Below are 27,988 nucleotides of genomic sequence, written 5' to 3' on the forward strand. Positions count from 1 at the left end.
TCTGCCAGAGAGATGACCATATACCATTTCCTGTTCTTGCATCCATCCCTATTTAAGGTTTTGGCTTTGGGGCTTCTCCCAAGGATCTGCATCCTGTCCTTGCTTTGATGACAGTTTACACCAGCCCAAGGACTGTGATCCCGGACCAAAACGTGTTTGTTGAAGCTGTCTTAACAAAAGAGCTTCTGAAATAGCTTTGGATGGGTTTGCTATACGGAATAAGAGAGTGGTGAGCGTCCCCTGTCTCCTGGCCCTAATGACACTTTGCTCGGCTGTCACAAAACCGGGGCAAAGGCGCTAAGGCTTTCCAAACGCCAATGACTGGATTCCTAGGGCGTGGCCTCAGCAGCTCAGATGCAACAACAAAGGACGCGCTTTCTTATTTTTCCAGCTATTTACAGACGGGGTGGGGGAAGAGGGGGGGGGCTAGCTCTGAAAAGGGACGTCCAGGTGATGGTACATCTTGGTGTTGTCCTGGCGGGGGAGCCAAAGGCTGTCAATTGCCACCCGGAAGGGGTTTTTTTTTGGGCTTTTGGTGGTGCCTCAGCCTTTAACATTCTGCAAGTCAGAAAATCCTTTCAGAGCTAGCCTCCCGAGCGCGGGCCACACGTCTTCCGCCTCCCCCCCCCCCCCCCGGTGCACCGGTTGCTTCCCGCCAGCCGAGCGCGACGGCAGCATGGTGAGCCCCCGGGCACCGCTCTCTCCCCGCCCAGCCTGGTTCGCGTGCAAGGGCTGGCTGTGAGCTCCGTGGCTCCCGATTTCTCACCCTCCGTCTCTGTCTCTCGCAGAGCTCCGGCAACGCTTCCTACCGCTGCTCCATGTCTTCCTCTGCGGATTTCTCCGACGACGACGACTTCAGCCAGAAGTCGGGCTCCATGTCCCCCGCTCCCGGGGACACTCTGCCTTGGAACCTGCCCCGGCACGAGAGGTGCAAGCGGAAGATCCAGGGAGGATCCGTGCTGGACCCGGCCGAGAGAGCCGTGCTCAGGATAGCCGGTAAGGAGCCTTGGGGGGCGGGAGGGGGGGAAGCGCTTACCTACAAACGTTGATAGGTTATAGGGGGATCGGGGTCCGGGTAGCTACTGGGGGGGGGGGGGGGGCACAATTTTCTGCTCCATACCGGTGACGAAGCTGTGTCATCCTGATCTCCCAGGGGGGTGGTTGCATGTGTGTGTATACCAAAGCACGGCAGGATCCTGGGTGAATGCAATCAGCACGCACGAAAACTTCAAGGCCGAGTGAAATTTCCTTGTTTGGGGGGATGGGGGGGGGGGGCTTGCTATTAATCATTGCTTCATGATTCTCAGGAATGCGTTATTTTACCTTCCTTTATTCGCAACCCCTATAGCAGTATTTCCGGCAATTCTTTACGGGTCGGAGGGGGGGGGGGGTTCACCTATGTGAGGATTTTGCATGACATAGTAAATAAAAGGGTGGGCGATGCTATTCGAGGGCAGCCTAAACGGGATGCTGGATGTACACAATGGTGGATGTACATAATAAGAATAATAAAAATTGTATTTTTATATACCGCTATACCCGGGAGTTCTAAGCGGTTCACAACAAATTGGATAAGAATACAAACAGCACGAGTTATAATAAAACTAGCAATTAAAAGCCACACACACACAAAAAAAATACATAAATGATAAAATGCAATCTAAAATGTGCGAAATAGGCATCGTTCTTTGGGTCTGGCACGGTTTTCCAAGTCAGCAGATGCAGCTGCATTTTGTTTTTGTTTGTTTCCGTTGGACGCAGCCTAGTGGGTTCCCAATCTTAAACGATGCCTCCCGCCCTGTTTCAAGGTTAATGGTGGAGCTATGCTCGAGCTCTTAGAGACCTCCGATGGATTAATGCGCTCGTCAGGAGCTCGAACAATGCCGTCGACGTGAAGCTTCCTGTCAAGCCAAGTCCCCCCCCCCCCCCCCCCCCGGGTGAAGGACCTGGCAGCAAAAGGAAGCTCTTAAGAGGCGGTGTCTTAAGAATTAGACTTTAGGCAAAGCCCCCCACCCCCACCCCTTTATTCCGGATACACATTTCTGCGCTTCCCCTCCCTTTCCCGCTGTCACCGGTTTGGAGTTCAATGAATCCCTCTGGCCTCTGTGCCGGAATAGTAGAGTGAGGAGGGGGGGAGGGGAAGCATGGAACGGATTATGCAAATGAGAAGGGTACCAGGGGAAAAGGTGGAGGTAGAAGAACGCATGTGGAAGGGGAAGGTAGAGCCCGACGGGCACTGTTGCTTCTCGGAAGGACGAAGGAGAGAACTGACCCGGGGTTTTGACAGGCATCCTCTATACGGGAAAGCAAAAAAATATATGAAACTAAAATGCACTAAGCAGTTGCGTTAAAAAAAAAAAAAAAAAGATAACAGAAGAGTCATTTATTTGGAAGCATGACAGATATATTTTTTGAGCCCACGGATTTTAAAACGGACAAAAGGGAAGGAAAAGTATAAGGAATCGAAGGGGGGGGGGAAGCTTGCTATCTACAGTAGGAGGAGAGAGGCATTTAGGCGGTGCTGCTGTCAGTTGGCATGGGTCACATGGAGGGGAGAGAAGAGGGTGGGCAATCGGACGTTAAAGGTGGGGGTGGGGGGTTCCACCCACCCTCATCTCCGGGATAGGAAGGTTCATTTCTCTCCTCCTTTTTCGGTTTTTTTTATAATCTGGCAGGGCGTCGCTTTCGTTTAGGTCAGCAGAAATCATCACTTTCCCGCCAGATTCAGTAAGTGGCCCCGAAATAAAGAACAGGGTGCGCTGCTGGTAAACACCGGTTCCTCCTGCGTCCCTCTGTATGTGGGACTGGTACCCTGCTCTCGTCTGCATCAACAATGACCCCCCACCGAGGATGGGCAGGAAAGTGGGCCTGGCATCCACTCCTAATGAGGAACCGCCCCGCCTGCCCCTTCCCGGGATTTTGCTGTAAATATGGAGCAATGGTAGATTTTATGTGTGACGGGGAGGGTGGGGGTAGGAATAATAATAACAGACCAGCTCTCGCGGGCCTTAAGGAATCTAATAAGAATCGTGCTGTTTCTAAGGAAGTTCTTATTCCTCTTCCGTGGAAATCGAGTTGAGTGAATTTCTTATATATATATATATATATATATAAATTACTCAATAAAATAATTGAATAAAAGCAAACAGAAAAGATCAGACGTGTGAGCTGCACCTATCTCTTCTGCTTCCTCCTGTTACTTGAGGCACATCATGTAGGCAGAGGGAGACATAATAGAGACAAAGCTGGCTTCTGAAAAGACCCCCTCGGCCCCCTCCTCCCCGACCGCCCTGAAAAGAAGTGCATAAAGCACGAGGGTCGCGCACAGAGGCTGCAGTGTTAGCAGCTAGCAACAGGCACAGATTTATGGGGAAGACCTAGAAAGTACCACCCGGCGGAGACGGGAAGGGTAGGATGGACGCATGCCTGGGAGGAGTTGGGGGGGGGGTGGAATCGGCGCATTGATACGCTGGTCATCTTGTCTGGCCTGGCGCTGCGTGGGCTCCCCCTTCCCCCGGTCGGCGGTGGTGCGGCCGCTGCTCCGACAGCTCTGGGGCTCGCGCCTATTGGAGAAGCCGGGAAGGGGGGGCGGGGCCTGCGGGCGCAGCCAGGCTCTGAGCCTCAGCCCTTTGCGCAGCTCCCCGGGCCGCTGCAGGCTGCGCTCGGGCTCCAGGATCGGTGGGCACCGGAGGGGGGGGGGGGGGAGCAAAAAGTTCAGCAGCCATGGCCGGGTACCTTTCGTCGGCCGCCGCCGCGTCTCTCTATGCCGAGGAGCAGGAATACCTGCAGGCCTACGAGGATGTGTTGGAGAGATACAAAGGTAGGGGAGGAAGGGAGGGGCGGACCGAGGCAGCGCGGCCACCGGCGTGGCTAAGGGAGAGACAAGTGGAGGGACGGGGGCGGTCCGGGTCCTGGCTTGGATCCCGCTGCGTGGCAGAGCCTATGCCATCCTGGATCTCATCATCCCGGAGGCTCTATCCTCTGCCAACGCCTCGCCCTGGAGGCAGACCAGTGACCTTTCCAGCGAGTTGCGCTCACCCGTTTTAAAAGACAGATTCGGGGGGGGGGGGGGGATATGATGATGATGATGATTTCTAAACTGCCCTGCAAAGGAAGATCACGTTGTTGTGTGCTCATTTGTATAGGATTTGAAATGCACCTGTTTTATCTCTTGCTTGGGCCAGACATGGGCATTCAACCTTCTTGAATGAATTATTCTTGCATTCGGTGCCTCATTGCTGAGAATCAACTGCTAGAACCCTTATTTTTCCTCGATAAAATTCCAGGGAGGGTTCTGTATAGCATGAGAATGAGGCACGTTTTTAAGTATCTCGTCTATTAAATGACACTGACTTGACTCAAATCTCTGGTAATTTCTTGGGACATGGCGAGGAGTGGCTTTTGTTTTAGTGTGGATTTCTGATTCCAGAGACTTCTTGTGTAATGCTATTATTTTTGTAATTTGTCAATTTCAAGTTTGACACAGGGAAGTTAGGTTAATGCTTTTCTTCCTACATCCATTGTAAGGAGTTTGTAATGGCTTTCTTTTCTTTGCCAGTTTATTTTCTTATATTATTTGCATCTGTTCATTAGAAAAGTTTATGTTACTGCTGATAGTTTTTTGGGGGTGCTTTTTTTTTTTTTTGTCCTTTTGACCTGGACTGTCAGTTTCCTGGTATTCCTCTCTTTCACATTCCTGTCCAGCTTCTTAGTCCAGTTTTCATAGCCACAGTTCTTGACCTGAAGGGAAGGGGGAAGGAGCATGGAGATGAGGAGTTGGGGGGAACACGCAGAACTCCTTTTAGAACTGTCTAGTCCAGGGATCTCAAAGTCCCTCCTTGAGGGCCGCAATCCAGTCGGGTTTTCAGGATTTCCCCAATGAATATGCATTGAAAGCAGTGCATGCACATAGATCTCATGCATATTCATTGGGGAAATCCTGAAAACCCGACTGGATTGCGGCCCTCAAGGAGGGACTTTGAGACCCCTGGCTCTAGTCGGACCCAGAGCCAGACAGCTTGGTATTGCCATTGCATGATAACTTGATTCCTTTCTTTGTTTTGCTCTGGGATATCGCCCAGGCAGTTGAGGGAATGGAAGATCAGGCCCTGGAATTGAACCCGTGCCCTTTGCACGAGCCACTGGATCAGCCCCAGTTGCTTGTATGGTTAAAATATTTAACCTGCCAAATACTTGTCACTTGGCCGCTGCTGTATTATATTGAAACAAAGCACTGGAAAAAAAAAAGACCCATCCCTTTGGCTTTGTTTCATTATGAAATGCTGAAAACCTGGAGAACACATTATTTTACAGTTTATTTCAGAATGACTACGGTTTCCAGAGGCTCTGTAGGGTGACTTCATGAGAATGTCTGATATCCCGATGACTGACTATGGAGGCTGATCTAATCAGACAGGAATGGTGTGATAAGCCTCATCAGGGAGTTCCAGGTTAATAGACTGTTAAAGAAGGAACTTCCTTCCGACTGACATTTTACAGAAGTGTAAAACATAAAACAATTTCTCATTTGTTTCTCTGTTGTAGTAATAAAATTGGTTGCTTTTTTTTTTTTTAATCAGACGTTTTTCTCCCTTGTTGAAAACTCTTGCATCCGTATGGGACATTGTACAAGCTGGGTGCCAAGTTCTGCTTACTCCAGCTGTTGAATATTGTAACTCACAGAGTCAGCTGTAACGGAGTCACTGTCTGTGCTGTGAATTTTGAAGTCATATGACTCAACCACATTTGGCATTTTGGGGGCCATTTGTTGTGAGGCTGAAGAATCCAGCAGTCATTTTTCCTTGCTTGTGCCAAGATAGATCTGACACGTTCTTGTGCAGTGGTAGGGGTGTCTGAGAAACAGAAGGTTAGTTCAGAAGTGAGGTGTTGAAAGCTTTGCTAAAGTAAATCAGGCGTTGTGCAAGGTGGGTCTTCTGTGACATGTTTTGGCCAGGGGAGTAAATAATGGGGTTTCTGAGGGCTGGTCTCAAGGCTGTGGCTGCATTGAAAACAGATTCACAGGCTCCTTAGGCACCCTTTGTCCCAGGTTTTTATTTTAAAATCATTGTGGGATGCTTTATAGTTGGGTTTTTTGTTGTTGTTTTTTTTTGGGGGGGGAGGGAAATGCTCAGCTACAGTAAGCTCTTGAATTTTTCCACAGCCTAGTTTACTGCTGGTGCCGCTAACCTGCAGTAACACAATACTACAAGTTAGAGACTGGTGCGGTAAAGAAATAATGCAACTTTCAATCAGCCTCGCAAGCTGTGCAATTCTGCTCATTTTGAGCATTGAGCTGCTAACCCAATATGGCAGCCTGATCTCTAGTGGTAGTAACTAGAGACTACTGCTGGGCATTCTGGGAAACTCTTTGAACCTGGCACCAGGATAACTTCAGGTAGGCCTGGGGGAATCTTTAAGAGTGGAGGTTTCTGTTGGAGAGTCAAGGGGCTGCTGTGGGACTTGGGGTGGGCCTTGTACCATATTTGTAATGTGTCTTAGGAGGGGCTGGGAGATCCGGGTTTAGGCGTAAGGGGCCCCACAAACCCCAGACCATGCTTTTATTGTTAAAATGCTGGCTCTTTCAAAATAGGTTCTTAGTTAGTGGCTTTGAGCTGTGTTATTCAATTTATATAATACAGTAGTGAGCTTTTTAGCATGCATTTGCCTGCTTTGCATCTCCTTACTAGGTAGCCCTCAGTACCTTAAACTAATGTGCATTACAATAATATAACACATGATATTGCTGTTTAATGTGCACTAAGAGACAAATATACCCCCCCCTTTTATGAAGCTGCATTAGCATTTTATATCTCCGTTCGCGGCGGTAAAAGTTCCAGCGCTCACAGGAATCCTATGAGTGTTGGAGCTTTTACTGCCGTGGCTGGTGATAAAAAAAATGCTAACGCAGCTTCATAAAAGGGAGAGGGGTATATTTGTCTCTATTGTTAACTACGGTTCATAGACAACCGCACGAAAGACAAAGGTGCGCGCCGACAACTGAGCGCAAGACAGAGGCGCGCGCCGAAGAAAATTACAGTTTTTAGGGGCTCCGACAGGGGTTTTTGTTGGGGAGCCCCCCAGTTTACTTAGTAGAGATCACGCCGGCGTTGTGGGGGGTTTGGGGGTTGTAACCCTCCACATTTTACTGTAAACGTAACTTTTTCCCTAAAAACTGGGAAAAAGTGAAGTTTTCAGTAAAATGTGGGGGGTTACAACCCCCCACACCCCCCACAACGCCCCCACAACACGGCGCAATCTGTATTAAGTAAAGTGTGGGGGGGGTTCCCCCCCACGCCCCCCGGTCGGAGCCGTAAAAACTAATTTTCTGCGGCGCGCACCTCCGCGCTGCGCTCAATTGTCTGCGCGTGCCTTTGTCCCGGCGCGCTTTTGACCTGACACCATTAACTACCCCTCCCCTCCATTAATAAACATGCATGCCTAGTGCAAACTTTCTAGAGAAGAAACATTGAGAAGGCCTCACATCTTGTAAAAATTATGAAAGGGAGCACTTTCGGTTTTTTATAGCACCAGATAGCTGCTGAATTTGCTTTAGATTTTTTAGAACTGTGCAAATAGTAACTCAGAAGTAGGCAAGTAAGTTAAGTAGCACTGGAGTGGTAACGACTGGATGTAGTTTACACTGTGAATGATCAGATTGTGTGCTGACAGCAATTATAGTAATTGTATGTTTCAAGCTAGCTGTACCCAGCAAAATTCCTAGCATAAAGGCTGCATCAGTTTTCCCATCATGTTATTTATTTTTTTCTAAAGAATAATTATTGGCAGTAATGATGAGGAAATTAAGCAAATGAAACGGTTTCCATTCCTTCCTAAATAAACTTTGAGTCGGATGGCGGTGTGTAATTTGCCAGGCATTGTACTATAGATCTCTCATCCACCAAAGGAAGTGAGGACTGCATTAGAATTTCCACTTAGAAAGGAAGCTTCTCAGATGCTCTGTGCTGATGTTAAAACCTGCGTGGCACAGGGCCCTGGAAAGCATTAATGTCACCTTGGTACATTGTCCCTCGGACTCTACATAGTTTCCTGGCTTATTTATTTGACATCGACACGAGCCATCTGAGCAGTTCACAATCTAATCAGGTACTCTTTAAGTATTTTCCCTATCTGTCCCGATGGGCTCTCAGTCGTATCAATGAGTTTTCCCAGGACGACCAGGCAGCATATTCTCATTTGTGGGAGACATCATCCACGGATCCCGGCACGGACCATCCAAAGTGATCTCCCGCCCCCAAGAAACCAAAAGACTGTAGGTCAGTGGTTCCCAACCCTGTCCTGGAGGACCCCCGGCCAGTCGGGTTTTTGGGATAACCCTAATGAATATGCATGAGAGAGATTTGCATATCATGGAGGTGACAGGCATGCAAATCTGCTCTATGCATATTTGTTAGAGCTATCCTGAAAACCTGACTGACTGCTGGTCCTCCAGGACAGGGTTGAGAACCACTGCTGTAGGTCACCCAAAGTTTGGCCACAAAATCTGGGTGTTGATCCTAGATGTACATATAAACTAATTAGTCAATTTGTTACTAACAGTCAATTATTGAAGTTAATTGGCAGTAATTAGGAGTAACGTGTGCATCTGCCTGACTCAACAGGGGGTGTGTTCATGGGAGGGGCATTAGCAGCAATTAAGGACAATGTTACAGAATATTTTGATTTACATGCCCAGCTGCCACCGGTTGGGGATGAGAATTTATATCAGGTTTCCAGCAGGTATATTAAGTCCTTTTACCCAAATTTGGGTGCGGTAATCCACGCTAAGCGCTATTCTATAAAGGTTGCTTAGCGCTAAGCAAGTTTTTTAGAATTGGCACTTAGCACAAGAACATAAGAATTGCCATAGTGGGACAGACCGAAAGCTCATCAAGCCCAATATCCTGTTTCCAGCGGTGGCCAACCCAGGTCACAAGTACCTGGCAAGATCCCAAAGAGCAAAACAGATTCAATTCTGCTTATCCTAGCAATAAGCAGTGCCATTCCCGAAGTCCATCTTAATAATGGCTTGTGGACTTTTGTTTTAGGAAATTAATATTATTAGCGGCACCTAATCTTGGGCACTATTTATTGAATCTGATCCTGAACACTGATGAGTTTCAGACTTGTGATTGTACTTCTGTTTTTTGTCACGCTACTGTAAGTGTAGGTACTGATGTTTGCATTAGAATCTATACTCTTCTCCCTCAATTCAGGCTCTCCCTCTAGTCCTCTTCTGACCCCCTCTCTCTGTAAGTCGCTTAGATCCTGAATAGGTATGAGCGACACACAAATGGAAGATTAGATTAAATGATTCTGAAACTTGTCCTGGGGTTCCACCAGCTAGTCAGAATTTCAAGATATTTCTAATGAATATAAATGAGAGAGATTTACCTATAGTGGAGGTCCTAGGTATGCAAATCTCGTTTATTTATTCTCAACTTTCTATACCACATCAGCTGGCTAGCAGAGCAAAGCGGTTTACATAAAATAATAATCATAACTGAAAGTAACTATACATGGGGACAGGAAAGAAACACTTGCAAACAAGGCAAACAAAGTCCTCTAGGTGACCAAAGACACAATGGCTAAATCAGTGGAAAAGGCCTGCTTAAACCATCAGGTTTTCAGCATAACATTTTGGGACATCAGAAGAATGTTTGCCGTCTATCTAGACCTGGCCAACGTCCTTTACTGTGACCCAAAGACAGGCCTGAACGTCTATTACAATCTGCTATCCAATTAGTCCATTTGGTATCTCCAGGCAGGCGTATTTGAATGAGCATGCCAGTGCTCAGAATGTTTGAGCCATGACATCATTGCTAGTCCATCTAAGAGTGGCATTCATTGCAAATATTCACAAAGTCTGCACCTTAAAGTTTCATCTATACATTTTCTCCTCATAATGACTAATCTGTACCCAACCCCCTATCTAGAATATGCTTGCTAGTGTAATAACCGATCACCATCTTATTGTAAGCCTTGTGGAAAATTGCGGGATGTAAGAAACAATATGGTATGGTATTTACAGAATATCACACAAAACCTCAGTGCAGCAACTTACCCTCCAGGGTCTCTTTCAAGGAAATAGCTAGATGCCATTTCTTCTAGGAGAGGGTGGTAGATGTCTGGAATGCCCCGTAATGGAAAACGGTGATGGAATTCAAAAAAGCGTGGGAAAAACATAAAGGATCTCTAATTAGAAAACAAAGGATGTAAATTAAAGAACTAAGGCCGGTACTGGACAGACTTGCACGGTCTGTATCCCTTTGTGGTGATTTGGTGTAGAATGGGCTGGGGAGGGCTTCGGGAACAACACTAACTTGGAACATGAGGATGCTACTAGCCCGACTTTATAGTAGATATCCTGCAAACAGGATGGTTGGATAGGCTGGAGAGAGCTTGGACGACAACTTCAGCATTTGGAACCTAGGACAAAACCAGGTGGACTTTACAGTCTAAATATCAAAGAAGAGACAAGTTAATTTAATCATCAATTTTTATTGGATATAACTAATGGGCAGAGGTCTTTATCTGCCGTCATTTACTATATTTGTTACTATGGTGTAATTTTCAATTGGAATGTTTAAAAAAGATTAGTGTTTAGCATGACCTTATACAATGGGTGTGTTGATGGTATTTGTATTATATTTTAACATGAGGGAGAAAGCCAAGTGTGGTGCAGTGATTAAAGCTACAGTCAACTCACTAGAATTCATCACCGTCCCCGGGGGAAACCATCCCATGTCATTCTTTATTGTTTATCTCCACCTCAGTCCTACACCAGTATTCTCCAATGCACGGCTTGAGGGTGAGTGGCTGGGCCCATTCATACTCTGATTCTTCCCTCTCTCCTTAAAGAATGACATGGGGATGGTTTCCCGTGGTTATCCGTGGGGACAGTGATGAATTCTGTTATCGTGTCATGTGGATTCAAACCCACGCTGTTTCTTGTGACCCTGGGCAAGCCACTTAATCCCCCCATTTCCCCAGGTATATTATTTAGATTGTGAGCCCGCCAGGACAGACGGAAAAATGCTTGAATACATGAATAAATTCATGTAAACTGTTCCGAGCTCCCCAGGGAGAACGGTATAGAAAATTTCACTTGAGTTCTTGCATTGCAAGGTTAGTGGTATTGAATTTCACAAAGCAGGGGCTACAAATGTATTTATTTTTTTTGTTTTATAAACTTTATTGAATTTTCAGACATAGGCAGTACATTGCATATAATATAACATTAAAAGTTTTCATAAAATGCACCTTAATACATAAAATATAAATGAAACAACCATTTTCCTCCCTATCATCCAATTATCATCCCTTTTTGAAGGGGCTACAAATTTTTTTAAAAAAGTGCTTTGTCAGGCGCTTTCCAGCTGTGCCAAATGAGGCCCTGGTCGTCCAGAGATCTCAGGACACGCATGTTCATTAGGATTATCTTGAAATCCCGACTGACCGGTGTTTTGAGAACCACTGCATTAAATGACTGAGGGTACACACGGCTCAGTATGTGAAGGATCTGGGTGGCAGTGATGAAATAGAGGAGTCTGCATATTTTGTGTTCAAACTGTAATATGCACTGTATTGTGGAGATAGATAACAAAGCTTCAGTTAAGAGCAAGATTCAAGTTTATTGGGATTTGTTATCTACGCAATATCGTATATTTCAATGCGTATAACAATTTTTTAAAATAACAAAAAATTGGGGAGGACAAAACAAGATAATATAAACAAATTTTCACATTCTATTACAAACTGGTACTAAAGGCAAAGGGGGTGAACTACAATTTTTAAGGAAAGAAAAAGAAACATTTAAGGAAAAACACATATGGTGGGATCACATAACCAGAATATAAACTAAAGAATATTTTGACGACCTACTCATAAAACTCATTAAAAACTAGGATTTAGTACTTGTAGATAATGTTTTCTATGCTTTGAAAGCGTCCTTTTAAGGGAGCGCTTGAATTTTTCTAAAGAAGGTTCATTACGTAAATATAGTGGTAAATTGTTCCAGAGCTGGGGTGCTATGACCGAAAAGATAGTGGATCTCCTGGTCCCTATTATTTTTAAAGACGGAATAGTTAATAGATGTTGTTGTGTTGATCTGAGTGTCCTGGATGAAGAATATGGTATCAAAAGACGGTCCAAAAATAATGGCGCATGTGATTGTTGAATTTTAAATGTTAACAGGATGATTTTTAAAAGTTATTCTGTGTGTGATTGGTAGCCAGTGAGCAGTTTGTAAAAGTGGTGTAACGTGGTCACATTTTTTTTTTAATTTGTTATAATTTTTATTGCTGTATTTTGTATTATCTGTAGTCTTCTTATTTCTTTATTGGTTATGCTGAGAAAGGAAAAAGCAAATGCTTGGCTGAGTACTGGAGAATTTGGCTGGAGAGTGAAGCCCAAAAACAGAGCAGAACCTTCTGGAAAGAACTTTGCACCCAACCCTGAAATGAGAGTTACACTTGATGGGCTGCTAAGCCTTGTTAGCCTGCACAGAAAAGGTAGGGAAGGTTTACTGATGACTCTGGTGCCTGAAACAGTCCTTGCAAGATGCTGCAATTAGCTTTCATCAATATTATAAGCAGAATATTATTGGCAGCGCGGCTCGATAAAAGGGAGGGTGGTAAATTCTCACCCCTAGTTTTAATGTTGTATAGGAGTGGAACATAAAAACTGTACTTGTAAAAACATAAGCTACAATAAATATTGGATATAATGTAAAGTTAAAATATCTTTAGTCTTGATATTTCTTTCCTTAATAAAAAGTCTTCATTCAGGCATATATTTAAACATTTACTTTATCTCCTAGTGTAGGGTCTTGCAAACTTTGTGAGCCGGGGGCCGCAGGTCGAAGGCATCCGGAAGTGTGTGGACGTCGATGACCTCGCATTGATGCGTTGACCTCGACATGCATGATATCGTCACGTCGACATCGCACGCGCGGAGGCCCTACAGACGGGGGGACCCTGAGACGCCAGTGGGCTGAAAAAGGAAAGGCGCTGAGAGGAGGAGAGACTCCAGGGAGGAGGAGAGGCATCAGCTGACTGCGCACAGGATGTGCCTCTCACCTCAAGAGGCACATCCTGTAGGCAGCCGGCGATGGCGCCTCTCTACCTCCCCGGCGTCTGACGCTCAGTTTGCAATACACTGTCCTAGTGTAGGCACATATCGCTAGTCACGCTTTTAATGTTTGCAGCTTTTGTAGTTTTTTTCTTATGTTATCTTGTGTCTGTGAAGGGGTGCACTGTGTCTACAGTCGTGTTGCATATTCTACTGTTCAGCAGCTTAAAACATTTTGCAAAGGTCAAATATGAATGCCGTCCTTTTATTGCAAGCATGAAGTGTTTATTGAAAAACATTTTTCAGAGGCCGTTTAACAAAGTCTTGATTTTAGTCTAGTGGGTGGATGTCTGTTTAATGTGTGCTATCATTATCTTGAAACCACTGGCCAGGTGGAAAGAGTAGCTTTGTCAGTCCTTCAAAAGAAGGGACGTCACACTTAGCAGTCTATTAGATTTTATTGAAGGTGTGAAATGAGTGTGCGGATAAAGCGAATCTGGATTTTCCAAAAACATTTGACAAAGCAAACTAGGATTAATACAGCAAAGTTTAAGCTTGATTTCCATGCGCTAATTTTACTACTGATGCAGGATCGAAAGATTAGCATTGGAAAACCAGTGTAAAAGTACTGCGAGGAAGGGTTGCATAGTGGGCCTGCAAAAAGCATGGTATATTCTATTTTAAATAATTGTTCCCAATTCTCTGCTTCCCCTAGCAATGCTGGCCGTAAAAGCTCCTTAATTTGCTACATTTCAGAAACTAAAATGGATTAGGCCGGGCTGGTATGTGGATTGGGGGTGGGGTGGGGGGAACACACACCAGGGAAGAGCAGCTGTTGTGGACTACAGAAAGAAGTATTCTGCCAAATAAAGAATTGTCACAGCCGCTCTGTTCAGATTATCCACTCAGCACCCAGCAAGAGCAGCAGAAAAACCTACCAAAAGTAATGAGATTAGTTTTCTTTTGAGATTCTGGTTTGGTTTGTTTTTTTCTCGTAATAAAACGTGTCGCTTTTTAAAGCTGATTCATTTGGATTTTTACAAGAATGTTTTGCTGGGCTTGAGTGGTGGTCTGCTGGATGAAGCTGAATAGGACAGCGGGCATCTAATGCTCTCCGTTCGCCTGTCCGCACTAACGTTTGAGGTCACCAGGCAGCTCTCCTTTGGCAGCATTCGAGTTTAATATTTCTGGCAGTAAGCCTGGCTCTGCAGGCTGAGATGCAGGTACCTAGATTTTGCTGGCCCTGACACCTTAAACGGGTTGGATCTAAAATTAGGACAGCAACAGTGGCTGCTTATGTCAAGAATAGATTGGGGGGAAGCAACCCCTACAAATCTATGAGGCATATGAAAGTAGAGCTCTTGGTTTTCTAGTTCGTATTTTTGTTTTTTGCTCCATGTTGTTTTACATTCTATTCCCTTCCCTCCCTCCCCCCCCTGTTGGTTCTCTGTTGTGGACATTTTTTAAAAAGACATATACTACATATAACAGTAACAAACAGTATCAAAGTAAATCACGATAGAAAAAGACCCTCATGGTCCATCCAGTCTGTCCAGAGCGCCGCCTTTCATTCTGTAGGCCCAGGTCACCCATGTTTAAATGCTAGAGCTGTGACGTTACCACCAAATCTAATCTAATACACAATTTATTAATCGTACTATACTAAAAAGGTTCAAGGTAATTTATATTCAAAGAGGCCGTAAAATCTACAGGAAAATAGAAAAGCAATCAATAATTAAAATATCAGAACATGAATATTACAAGAAATCATAGAAAAAAGTTTTCATATTTTTACAAAATCTTAAGTAATTGATATCATCCCTAATGTAAACAGGTAGATTATTCCAAATTGTAATGGCAGTGTATGCAAAAGAGGAGTTGAGTTGTTGTTTATACCATACTCATTTAATCTGTGAAAAATGTTGTAATAAAGTTCCACATAATCTGGTGGAAGAATAATGCAAATGAGAAAAAAGCAAAATCAGATTATCTGAAGAGTCGGTCTGTAACATACCATGAATTATGCAAGCTGGTTTAAACTTAATTCTCCTCTTAATCGATAACCAATGAAGATTCTTATATGCTAATGCAACACTTCCATGTCTCTTTAGACTAAAAACTAATCTAACCACAGTATTCTGGAGCAACTTGATCAGTTTTGATGTTAAGCTCAAATTACAGTAATCAAGTTGAGGCAACACTAACATCTGAACCAACAGCGCAAAATGATGTTCAAAAAAGCATGACTTCACTAGCCTACATTTCCTCATACAGTGGAACCTTGGTTTACGAGCATAATTCTTTCCAGAGGCATCCTCGTAAACCAAAATACTCATATATCAAAGCAAGTTTCCCCATAGGAAATAATGTAAACTCGCTTTGATACGTTCCCACTCTCCCCCCCCCCCCACTGAGGCTAGCGGCATGCTCTCTCCCCCACCCCCGCGCGAACTGGCACCCCCTGCCCAAACAACTTGAACTTACCCCCCTGTCTGGCACTAGCACGCAGCCCACAGGACGTGCTGGTGCCGCTAGATCTCCCTTCCTCTGACGGGCCTTGAGCATGCATCTGCGCATGCTCAAGGCCTTCTAATTCTCCCTCTCGCCGAGATTCTCAGAGATGTCCGAGAATCTCGGTGAGAGGGAGAATTAGATGTCCTTGAGCATGCGCAGATACATGCTCAAGGCCTGGCAGAGGCAGGAAGATCTTCTAGCGGCACCGGCACGTCCTGTGGGCTGTTCCGGTGCCAGACGGGGGGGGGGGGGGTAAGTTCAAGTTGTTCGGGCGGGGGGGTGCTGATTCGGGGGGGTGCTGATTCAGGGGGGGGGTGCCGGTTCGAACGGGGGGGGGCCTTTGCGAGCAGGGGGCGATGCCGGTTATCGGGGGGGGGGGGGGGGCTCGCAAATCGAGTCAACACTCGGTTTGCGAGACAAGTTTTGCGAGAATGTTTTGCTCGTCTTGCAAAGCACTCGCAAACCGAGGTTTGACTGTATATATAAAATCTTCCTCCATAAATTAGAAATTTGATCTTCAAATGTAAAAGAAGAGTCTAAAAGAATACCCAAAACTTTAGACATTCTTTTTTTTTCACAAAGAAGTATACATGTCTGTGGGAATAAAAATATTCATTCATTCATTCAATTTTCTATAGCGTTCTTCCCAGAGTGCTCAGAACAGCTTACATGAATTTATTCAGGTACTCAAGCATTTTTTCCCTGCCTGTCCACGTGGGCTCACAATCTATCTAATGTACCTGGGGCAATGGGGGGGATTAAGTGACTTGCCCAGGGTCACAAGAAGCAGCATGGGTTTAAACTCACAACCTCAGGGCACTGAGGCTAAAGCTTTAACCACTGCTCCAGTCTCCCCCTAACTGAGAGAACAGGTTTAGAAGAGATTTACAGTGATCTTAACTTGCTTCAATCCATACCAAAAGATCCCATTTTCTGACAGCATCTGTCAACATATTTCTGAATGAATAGCCAGTCTCGACAAATTTTATGTATCAGAACCCTAAACAAAATGCTGTGACAATATGAGAAGTTGAGTCCAAACACGATGCACCAAGAAATTAAATAACTCCTCAGTAGGTATCCAGTTTGGTCTGGTTTTATTTTAAGACTATCCAAAATAAATATATGAATATGACTGGGATTTACACCAGCTGAGAGCCGTGGATTTTTAGAAACATAGAAACATGATGGCAGATAAAGGCCAAATGACCTATCCAGTCTGCCCATACACAATCTCCTCTTCTCCCTAAGAGATTCCATGTGCCTGTCCCACACTTTCTTGAAGTCAGACACAGTCTTTGTCTACTGGGAGGCTTCCACTCATCTACCATATTTTCTGTAAAAAAAAACAGCAAGGGCTTCTTTACATGAGGTATTACACTTGTCTATTTCTACCTCCATAAAGGAACCACATTCAAGTTGCAGTTTCACTACTTAGTAGTTGGCTCTTACATATGTAGGTTTGTAACATAGAACAGTGCTTCTTCCATCAAACCGCCTGTGAGAAAGAAACGCTGCCAGTTTGATGGAAGAAACACTGATTTATTTTGTGGATTAGAAGTGCTAGCTAGCAGGGGCTGGTTTTATGTCTTTCTGCTGCAGCCATTACCCCTGTGGGCGAAATATGGCCCTGTCGAGTGATTGAGATCAATAAAACAGACTTCTTTCATTTGGTTTGACTTGTGTTTTTTTTTTTTGTTTTGTGCTTAGTTTGGGCCAGATCTTTGCCTCTTGTTTGTTTGGTTTGTAAATGGGGCAGCTACATGTGGAAGCAGTGTCATTCACACCACGCAAAGTGCAAAATCAGCATTTCCGCATGGTAGCTGCCAGGTTTGTGTATATTTCTAAACTGGCTACTCTTACCATACGTGTCGGCAAATTTACTTATACTCCTGCAGGTGAGACAAACCCCCCTCTTTTACGAAACTGCGATAGGAACTCTATGAACGTCAGGAGCAGCGCGGGCCATTCTGTGCGGCTCCCCGCGCTAGAAACTGCTATCGCAGTTTCGTAAAAGGAGGCTAAAGTCAGTGTGAACTCATCATGACTTGAATGTCTCTGTTTTGGTCTATGTGTTCTAGTCCTTTATAGTTTTTGTTTGTGCAAGTGCAAAGAACATTATACGTACAGATAGACAGGCAGACCTTCCCCAAAAGTTGCTACTTCTTGAGTGAAATGCACCTAAAAAAAAAATAAAATGAACATTGAAGTTCAGCTTCTTAATTGACTTTCTTGAGACATCCAGGTTTGCAAAATTTGTTATTAACATACGTGAATATCAAAATGCAGTGCTTACTCTTGTAAGAGCTGATATTAACATATACAGAGCCCCGAGTGAAGCAGATTTTTTTTTGTTTGTGTTTCATTACAAAATTCCTGTTTTCTTTGTACATGCTGCCGGATACACATTTTCCCACAACCTTATACATATTTTACAAAAGGCTTCATGTGTCAGGCAACATTTTGTAAAATGTACTTCAAACTGAGAATGTCCTGACTTGGACATCTGTTTTCACATTTGCAAGGACGGCTGCCTGCTGATTACCATCATGTTGGGGCCAGTGGCGCGCGCCCACGCAGCAGTGCGCTTGTATGCCACTGGCCCCAATGTGCCGGTAATCAGCAGGCAGCCGTCATGCGAAGCACTAGCAACCGGCACAATTAGGAAGTGTTGCGGGCCCAGGCATTAGCGCGCTCGTGCGCCGCGGGCCCTGACAAGCAGCAGGCAGCCGTCTACCGACCTCCAAAATTTAAAGGTACAGCCAGGGGGCTGGGATGGAATTTAAAGGTGCTGGGGGGTATGTAAAAGTGATGACTGATTGACTTGGGGGAGGGCTGGGACAGAATTTTAAGGTGTCGGGTATATATTAGTATACAATTTGGTTCAGAATGGGTTTTTTTCTTGTTTTCCTTCTCTAAATCTAGGGTGCGTCTTATGGTGAGTTGCGTCTTATGCAGTGAAAAATACGGTAATCATAAAATATGAAAAAAAAACCCATATAGAAAAAGAGTCTGTTAAAGCCAAAAAAGCTTTTTTCAAATTGAAGAGAAGATTGAAATGAAGAAAATAGGAAAGAGCATAAAGAATGACTGGTTGGAAATATAGCTTTAATAAGTCAGTTAGAAAAAGATTTTGGAAAGAAGCTCTTACCATACAGACAAAGACTAGTAAGAACTTGTCAAGTATACTGAAAAAAAGAAAAAATATTGTGAAAGAGTTGGTTGAAATGTTAGATAAATGAGAGGTAAAATGGGCCACTTGTGGAGAACAAGACCACAGCAGAAGAGCTAGATTAATTCCTAGATGAACCCCCTTTTACAAAACCACAATAGCTATTATAGCGCAGACCAGTGCGCTGAGTGCTTTGCACTGCTGCTGACACTCATAGGAACTCTGTGAGTGTCGGGATTAGCACAGAGCACTCAGCATGCTGGCCTGCGCTAAAAACTACTCTTGTAGCTTTGTAAAAAGGAGGGTTAGTTGATGGTATACAGTACAGAGTTCTGAAAGTAGTAAAAAAAAACCCCAAAAACCCCCAACTATTCCTAGTAATTGTTGTGGTACATGAGCATTTGAAAGGAATTCAGTGTAACCTCATTCTTCAAAATAGGCTCTTGGGGTCCAGGAAACTGCAGGATAGTGAGCCTGAGATCCATGACACATGGTTAGACACAATTTCATGGGTTTAGGAAAGGGAAGTCTTTCCCTACCAATCTTGAAGCTGAAAGTCATGGGATATGAGGGAGGCAGTGCATGTTGGGAATAGGACATTGCCAAAAGGTTGGAACCAGTGTAGGAGTACATGGTCAGAAGAATGGGCCACTTACACGTGTCAAAGTTATCATTAATTGGCAGGTGCCTGCAATAGTGTAGCAAGGGGGGGGCAGATCGCTGCATGCACCATCTTGTTGGGGGGGGGGGCGCCAGCTCCTCTCCTCTTCACCCTCTTCAAAACTTGCCAGCAATGAGCAGCATCTCTTACATTACATTACATAAAAATACATTTCTAGACTGCAATACCTTCCAGATCAATGCGGTTTACATCATCAAGAGACTGTACATCACAGTGAAATACAAGAGAAATATCATGTTCCTTGCTTTCCTAAGAATTTTACAAAAATAGATGTCTTTAATAGTTTTCAGTAATGCATATATGAAATTGAAGAAGCAAACAAAATATGCAGATCTGAATCCCAACTAGCAGCCTGATATGCAATTGTTCGATGCAAAAATTTCTTGTAAAGACATCCTTGTACTGGAGGGAACACAAGCAATGGACGAACCGCCTTAAAAAATGTAAATTGTTCTAGTAAATAACCAGGTGCCTGACCATATATGGCTTTATAACAGAGCATCCCAAATTTAAACCAAACCCTGACCTCAAAAGGCAACCAATGGAGTTGTCTATAGTATGGCACCAGCCTTGGCTCTCCTTCTGATGTCACTTCCTGGTCACAGGATCAGGAAGTGATGTCAGAAGTAGAGTTGAAAAACGTCGATTCAACACGTATTGTAAATATTGTTAGGTAGAAGGGATTCATTCATACCAAAATGGACAGAACAAGACTGTAGACAAAATCATAAAACATAACGGAGAAAAATAAACCTCAATTGAGAGCAGCCGGGACTACACAAGTACCCTAAGCCGCTCTCATCATCACGGGTTTATAAAAAAACTCCGTACAATTATAGATAACTTTCATACATCAAAGTATTAGATTTTTTTCAAATTTTTTCAGTCTTTTATCGTTTTCTTCAATATTCTTAATATAATTCAAGATATCACTTATTAAATCTGTCCAAAACACAAAGGAGAATTCATTCCCAAACACCTACAATGTGGCAATCAGCTCAGCTATAAGCATGTAAACTTCGTGAAGTTGCGTGACTTTTGAAAAACCGAAAAATCAAATATCACTCATCTGGCAATGTGAAACTTCATAGTCCCGACAGAAAAGGCTTTCTGTTTCGCCCGAAAACGGCTACTTCAGGGGATCCATATAATTCGGAATACTCCACGCTTCTTAACAAGACAAAATTACAGCTGGCTCCTCACAAAATGGACGAAGGACTGCGAGACGCGCCCGGCTCGTTCAAAAAGACGAAGGAGCCGGGCGTCATGACGTCATCACGGCAACGTGATGTCGGATAGGCTAAACACCAGAATGTCCAAAATGATAGGTCAATAGGCCAGAATAAGCATACATTCCAAAAGAACTTCATTTTCACAAAAAAGGCTGCCATTCATGTACTGTGTTCAAAGTACAGTAGAGTTGAGCCAGCATGAGCAGCAGGTAGGTAGATATGAAGAGCTATTTAGGGGATGGCGTGTGCAGCGGACACGTCGGGGAAAAGTGCAATGAGGTGCATGGCACAGTGATGTTGGATGCCCCCTTTCCCTCGATATGCCACTGGATGCTCAGTAGGTGCTAATCTATGGAGGGAGCATTCAAGTGCATTAGCACTTAACTGCAAGGAGGGTGTAAAGAGGAGCAGAGCATGGGTAGGCCCTGACATGACTCCCAGTTATATGTGTAGTTTATAAACTACTATAAATTATGTGCATCACTAGGCCTACCAACTTATGCCTGTCATTAACATGGTGAAAGAGGGCATGCCTAAACATAGATATGCCAATGCTGGCTTAGACCAGTATTCTATACTACTACTACTACTATTTATCATTTCTATAGCGCTGAAAGGCTTACAATCTAATTTGGGCAGACAGGGCATCTCAAGGGTGGGGAGATTCTGGTAGAAGGAATGATACAATGGAAATTCTCTAACAGAACCTTGGTGCCAGTATGTTCCCATAGAATTGACGCTAAGTGCATGGCATTGGGGTACCTAAACTGGAGCGCTCATTTATAGAATTGCTCCCTAAAAGTAAATGATGGAATCCCCTAGGGATCTTGTATTGCGCCAAGGCAGGTGTAAATTTGTTCGCTTTGAGGCCCATTTTCAAAGTTTTCTACGGTACTTTGTGTGTCTTAAGTACAAGTACTTAGAAAATGAGCCCCATAGTCTGTGTTTACATGAGCATATGTTACACAGTGTGCATGTACCTTACAACTTAGTCCCAGCCCCGCTCATACTTTGCCTTTGGAACTGCTGGGTGTAGTGTTGGTGTAAATGTGTGCATATAGCTGTGCAGTTTTAAAAATCCCTTTTCTGTGTGTAACAAAGGCTGTACATGCAGAAAAGCATTATAAAATTCTTATATGGCCAAAGTACGTCATTTGGGGTGGGCCTAAACCTTGTGTGTAGAGTGGTAACTTTCAGCTGCTGCTGCTGTCCTTCTAATGTAGATGTCAAAATCTAAATGTGAATTAACAAGACCAACTCAAAAGGGATAAGCTACTTGGTTAAAGTTATGGATTTGATATTGATAACACTGCATTTCTGTGGTGCAACCAAAGAGGAAGGGCTGTGGCTCACTGCTTGACCCGGAAGTTGTGAGATCAAATCCTGGTGCTGCCCCTTGTGACCCTGGGCGAGTCACTTCATCCTCCAGCGCCCACCGCTTTGAATGCCAAAGCCACAAAGAGGCGGTATACAAGTCCCCATTCCCCTTCCCATTTATTATTATTTGCAGTAGAGAATGACATGGGGAAAAAATCTGTCCCCGCCCCGTCCCCGGCCCACCATCCTCTGCACCGCCCCGTCACCGCCGTTCCCTTCACCGCCCCGTCACCGTCACCGCCATCCCTTTCACCGCCCCGTCACCGCCACTGCCATCCCATTCACCGCCCCGTCACCGTCCCCGCTGCATCCATATAAGCCTTAGTACTGTAATATTTAGCTTATTCCTTTCTTATAAATCAAAGTTCCTGCTGCTGAACTAGAGAAAGAGATGTTCAGCTGGCAGGGCTTTGTTTATAAATTTTTATCAACACAACTAATATACTATTTTATCCTAAAGCAAAAAATAAATAAATAAATATAATTTTTTTTTCTACCTTTGTTGTCTGGTTTCTGCTTTCCACATCTTCTCATTCAATTCCTTCCATCCACTGTGTATCTTCTCTCTGCATCTTCCATTTGCTGTTACTGTGCCTCTCCCTTCACCCCCCCCCAATTGGTCTAGCACCCATCTTCTTCCCTCCGCTCCCCCATAGTCTGGCATCTGTCTTCTTCCCACTCTGTCTTCCACATTTCCCTTCAGGGTCAGTTCCTCTCCGCTTATTGTAGAATTTGCCCTTAAGTGACTTTCCCAGGGTGATAAGGAACAGCGGTGGGAACGGAACCCAGTCGTTCAGGTTCTCAGCCCACAGCGCCAACAGCATTAGGGCTATTCCTGGTATTTTTACTGATCTGCAAAGGCATAACTTGCTTGAAAATCCGCGTTACTTCAGAAGGATGTTATCCATTTAAAGTTATACGGCGACTGTCCTGCTGAATATTGATTTTGTGTCTTTGACTCCCATTGCCTAATACCGTTGTGCCGAAATGCATTTCTCTCCTACTGTACTTTATACATAGCTTTAAAATTTTAATGAGCACCAGCTTTTGTTTGTCAATGCTTATTACATTACATTTTGTTCTTCTATCGCGCTGTCCTACAAAACAAGAATCCAGGACATCTTACCCCCCAAAACCAAAACTAGTCATCGGCCTTATTCCACTCCTACCTACAGATCATACTTCGGAAAAACTCTTGCTTGTCACTCCCGGATGGGGTGCTTTCTTTCAAGTACAGTGGTACCTCAGAATCTGAACGCCCCAGAACTCAAACGCTTTGGAATCCAAACCTTTTTTTGTAGTAAACTTTGCCCCAGAATCTGAACTCTGCTTTGGAATCCGAACGCCCTGCACATTGTATGTGTGTGTTTCTGCCCCAGAATCTGAATGCTGCTTTGGAACATTTGTTAATATTTTTACCTTAAAATCCAATGTATTTACTGTTAAAATTTGAGTTTGTGGGACCCAGGAACGGATTAATCCAGTTTCTATTATTTTCAATGGGAAAAATTGTCTTGGAACTCGAACGCTTTGGAACTTGAATGGGGTTCTGGAATGGATTCAGTTCAGATTCCAAGGCATCACTATATATTCATTTGGGAACAGCAGATCAGAGGGTGACTGGACCTTGAAATAGGTGCGGCTCTTCAATTCATTGCTGGTGAAAGGGCGTTACCGAGGGCTCTGTGAATGGGGTGACTGAACAAGGCACAAGGGAGGTGGGGATGCCAAAATTGCTTTCTGTTCCTTGTTTCCTCTGCTTGGCTGCAGGTGGTGTGCCACACAGGGCTGGATTTTTCATTTCTTTTACCGTCCAGACTGCAGATTTTAGTGAGAGGTTGGGCAACAGTATGAGTCCTATGGACAGGGGAGGGGCCACAAAGTGATAAACTGCCCGCCCCCCCAGATTTAGCTGTTGCCTTTGGTGGTATAGATTTTTTTTTTTTTGTCTCGGAAATCTTGCTCCTTAGGCTTCCAGCTCTGCTGGGCTAGGTTTCCAAGAGCCATTATTTTCTGCTATTAAGACAGACATGGGAGAAGCCACTGCTTGCTCTGGAATTGTTAGCATGGAATTCTGCTACTATTTGGGTTTCCACCAGATACTTGTGACCTAGTTTGGCCAGTGCTGCAAATTGGAAACTGGGCTAGATGGACCATTGGTCTGACCCAGTATGGCTGTTCTTATGTTTTATATGCCTACTGCTGTGGGTTTTCCCCTTTTTTTTTTTTTAATTCTTTCTCCCATCAAATCTAGGCATAGTATCAAAGTCTGCAAGAAAGAGGCCACAGATCACAGCTCCTCACAGAAGCTTGTACGTGTGCAGTTTTAACCTGGCCATAGGTTTTGGTGCTGTGTGATGGCTAGTATTTCCTGTGTGCTCCCCTTCTGAGGTTCTGAACTCGGTGTCTGTAGCTAGTGGCATACTGAGCCGGAATTGTGGCCAGTGACACACCACCTGGTGTCTCCGCCCTACCCACTGGGGAAAACTCCAGCAAAGGTATGGAACAGATGGGATAAACTGAATGGAATGATTGGAAACCAAACAAAGTGTCCAAAAAGCAATTTTGAAATTGTACAAAAATGATGGAACACTGATTATGTATATAATGTAACTTAAATCAAGGGAAAAAAAGACCTCAAAATACCCCAAGAGTGTAATCAATAAGTCACAATCTTTTTGGGGTTGGGTATCATCACTGGTCAAAAACCCTTGAATGTTTAATAAAATTTTTTATTTTAAACCTTTTATAATATTTTCATTTTGCTTTAGTGATTAACTCAGTGATGATTAAATATTAGATTGTTCTTCTTGTCAATGAGCATTGAATGACCAGCAACTGTATGTTCAAATTTCAACTAATTGTGTCTTCTTATCTATGAAATACTATTAAGCACTTATCTTAGTAACCTGACGGAGGCCCAGTCCGTTTCGCACCAATGGGCTTCTTCAAGGGTAATGATAGGGCTTATTGATTTGCCAGTTAAGATTCAAAGTTGCTCATCGCTCTTAAACAAAAGAAGAAAAGAAAGACATTATATCAATATTTTGCTAAACAAATCATTGGACTAGTATTTAAAATTTTTAAAATAACTACAAACAGAACCAACTGCTCATTTGTTTGAAATATAATTATGGGCCAAACTGTTAAATGAAACATACTGTCTGAATTACTATCGGCTGGAGTAATTATAAATAACATATGAAGTGCTATATGTCTCCCCTGTATGGCCACAATGCTCGCGCAGCCCTCTGAATGTCCCTCTGAATGCCCCAGCTCCAGTCCATCTGTGAGCCGAAGTTAAGGAATAAATTCCAGGCCTTCCATATGGCAGCGTTCAGCACAGCTACCATAGCACTGGCTCTAATGCAGATTTTTTTTTTTTTTTTTTAAATGGTTGCTAATTAGTGAGAATTCTTCGATCTGAAGATGCTATTTCAGGTTGCTTTTTACTAGAGCTCACACATGAATGGAACAAAGATACGACTTGCGCTAAATGTAAGCGGTCTTAACTGCCTGGCTTATTACGTCAAAGAGAGGGTCCTTGAATTGTTTTCCGTGAGGAATGAATTGGGTCTTCTTACACATCAAGAGTTTTTCTCTCATTCGTTCTGCAGATTAAATTAGCATTTCAAAACCCTCTGTTCTGCTTGTGGCCTTATTCTCACCATAGTGTCAGAATGAAAAATTTATGGAGAGACTGCCCCCAGACTCTTCTTGTAGTTCATGGTAACCACATTGGCATCAAGTAATGGTAAAGAATGCGGGTTTTTATAATTAGCAGCCTGTCCGTGGGCTTCCAAATGTAAAGACCCTTTGAGAGAAGGAAGAAGATCCCGGTTTTTTTTAGAGGTTGAACTATTCTCTCATTGACTTGCACGGATTTGGCATTAAAAGCCATGTTCCTGACTATTGAAATTTAATCCTTAAACTGCATCTGAGTCCTAGAAAACATTTTTGCACACAGCATATAAGTAACAAGAAACTTAGCTGTGTGCACAGTGGCTTCTAGTATTTACTCTGTTACTGTTTGAGTTTCCTATATTTTGGATCAGCAGTAAGAGGTTACTATTGAAGAACACTGATGTGGTCAGTGTCGGAACTGACTGTGTGACTACTCTTTAAAGAAAATTCTGGGCCACTTGAATGGATTCTTTTGGCTGTATACGTTATTTGGCAAGTTATCCATCTAAAATGGGAGCGGGATTTAGGATGTTCCAGGTGTGGTGACACCATTTAACTTGTAAGTGTCGGTGGCAGCACCTAGCCACATGAAGAAAGGGGAAAAGGATTGGGACTTGTATACCACCTTTTTTGTAGTTATACAACCACACTCAAAGGGCTCCTTTTATGATGGTGCGCTAGCGTTTTTAGCGCACGCACCGGATTAGCGTGCGCTATCCGAAAAACTACCGCCTGCTCAAGAGGAGGCGGTAGCGGCTAGCGTGTGCTATTCCACGCATTAAGGCCCTAGCATGCCTTCGTAAAAGTGATTTACATACAGGTACTTCAAGCCTTTCCCATATCTGTCCTGGTGGGCTCACAATCTATCTAAAGTACCTGGGGAAAGTGCTCCCTTTCATAATTTTTACAAGATATGCAGTCTTTTCATTGTTTCTTCTCTTGAAAATTTGTACTGCACATGCAGCTGTATTGGTGGAGGGGAGGGGTAGTTAATGTGCATTAATGGAATAAAAACATTATATTTGCCTCGTAGTGCACATTAAACAGCAATATCATGTGTTATATTATTGTAATGCATGTTAATTTAAGGTACTGAGGGCTACCTAGTAAGGAGATGCAAAGCAGGCAAATGCATGCTAAACACAGCTCAAAGAAGTGGTATGTAGTCAGGGCCTTCAGAGGATTCACCCCACCCCCCTAAAGGCCCTGAGGGCACTGCTCTGAATTTTATTGGTTGAGCAGGCAACAGGCAGCTGTTGGTCAGCCAATCAGATCAGTACTGTCAAGGCCTTCGGGGGGGGGGGGGGGGGGGAGGGAGGAGAATCCCCAGCCCAAGAGCTCTGCTTATTTTTTTTGTTTGTTTGATGCAGTTTGATTGGTTAAGTAGGCTGCCTACTCAACAAATCTAATTGCATCAAGCAAAAAGTAAACGAAACAACAAAAAAAGCAGGGCTGTAGAGCTGGGGATTCACTGAATCCCTTGAAAGCCATTGCTGCACGCTACTGGCTCAAAGCCAGTATTATTTTTTCCTGCTCATGACCTGATGCTCCTAGGAACCTATCTTGAAGGAGCCAACGTATTAAGAATAAAAGCAAGGTGCAAGGTTTGTGAGCCTTCAACCCCTAAATCCCAGAATCCCCAGCCCCCAAAGACACATTACAAATATGGTACAATTCCCACCCTAATGCCCACAGCACCCTAGACTTTCCAATAAAAATCTCCACCCTTAAAGATTCCCTCAGGCCTGCGTGAAGTTATCCCTGGTGGGGATATGGGGCAGGAGTGCAGTTTGAAAGAGTTCCCCATGATGCATAACAGACTGGGAACATATTTTATAAAGAAAAGTAGGCGTCTGCTTTTATATCGGTACATAACTGTGTGCCATGCCAACTCTGCCCAGGCTCCGCCCATGTGTACGCCCATTTTCAAATTAAGTACCATCACATTTAGATGCCATGTTATAAAATGGAATGTAGCAACACATGTATGTGAACACATATGCAAGGATTCTGCTATTCTATTTATTTACTTATGTTCTTGGTGCCTAAATGTCGACATCTTCTTCTTTATAAAATTATCCATTAAATGTATAAATACTGTATACCTAGGTGCAGGTGTGTACACAACTAGCAGACCTAAGCTGAACTGTTTAACTAAGATGGTTCAAGTTCAGCATGCTACTTAAACAGATAATAGCACTTAGGCCCTGATTCTATAAAAGTTAGGTGCCCAAATGCCAATCTAGGCACCTAACTTAC

At 43.9% G+C, this 27,988-nt stretch overlaps 1 protein-coding gene across 7 annotated transcripts in view; it reads left to right on the plus strand.

The window, feature by feature from the left end:
- Positions 1-27,988, plus strand: part of DST (dystonin) — an 883,569-nt gene that overhangs the window by 64,552 nt on the left and 791,029 nt on the right. For 2 of the 7 annotated variants that reach the window (XM_033936420.1, XM_033936427.1), the window contains exon 4: positions 789-996. In XM_033936420.1, the coding sequence (XP_033792311.1) occupies positions 789-996 (208 nt within the window). Of the gene's footprint in view, positions 1-663; positions 680-788; positions 997-3,680; positions 3,821-27,988 lie in introns of those variants that run through there. The other 5 variants (XM_033936423.1, XM_033936425.1, XM_033936422.1 and 2 more) reach the window with 4 other exon arrangements.

This window comes from Geotrypetes seraphini, chromosome 3 (genome assembly GCF_902459505.1).
Source record: "Geotrypetes seraphini chromosome 3, aGeoSer1.1, whole genome shotgun sequence".
Taxonomy (NCBI): domain Eukaryota; kingdom Metazoa; phylum Chordata; class Amphibia; order Gymnophiona; family Dermophiidae; genus Geotrypetes; species Geotrypetes seraphini.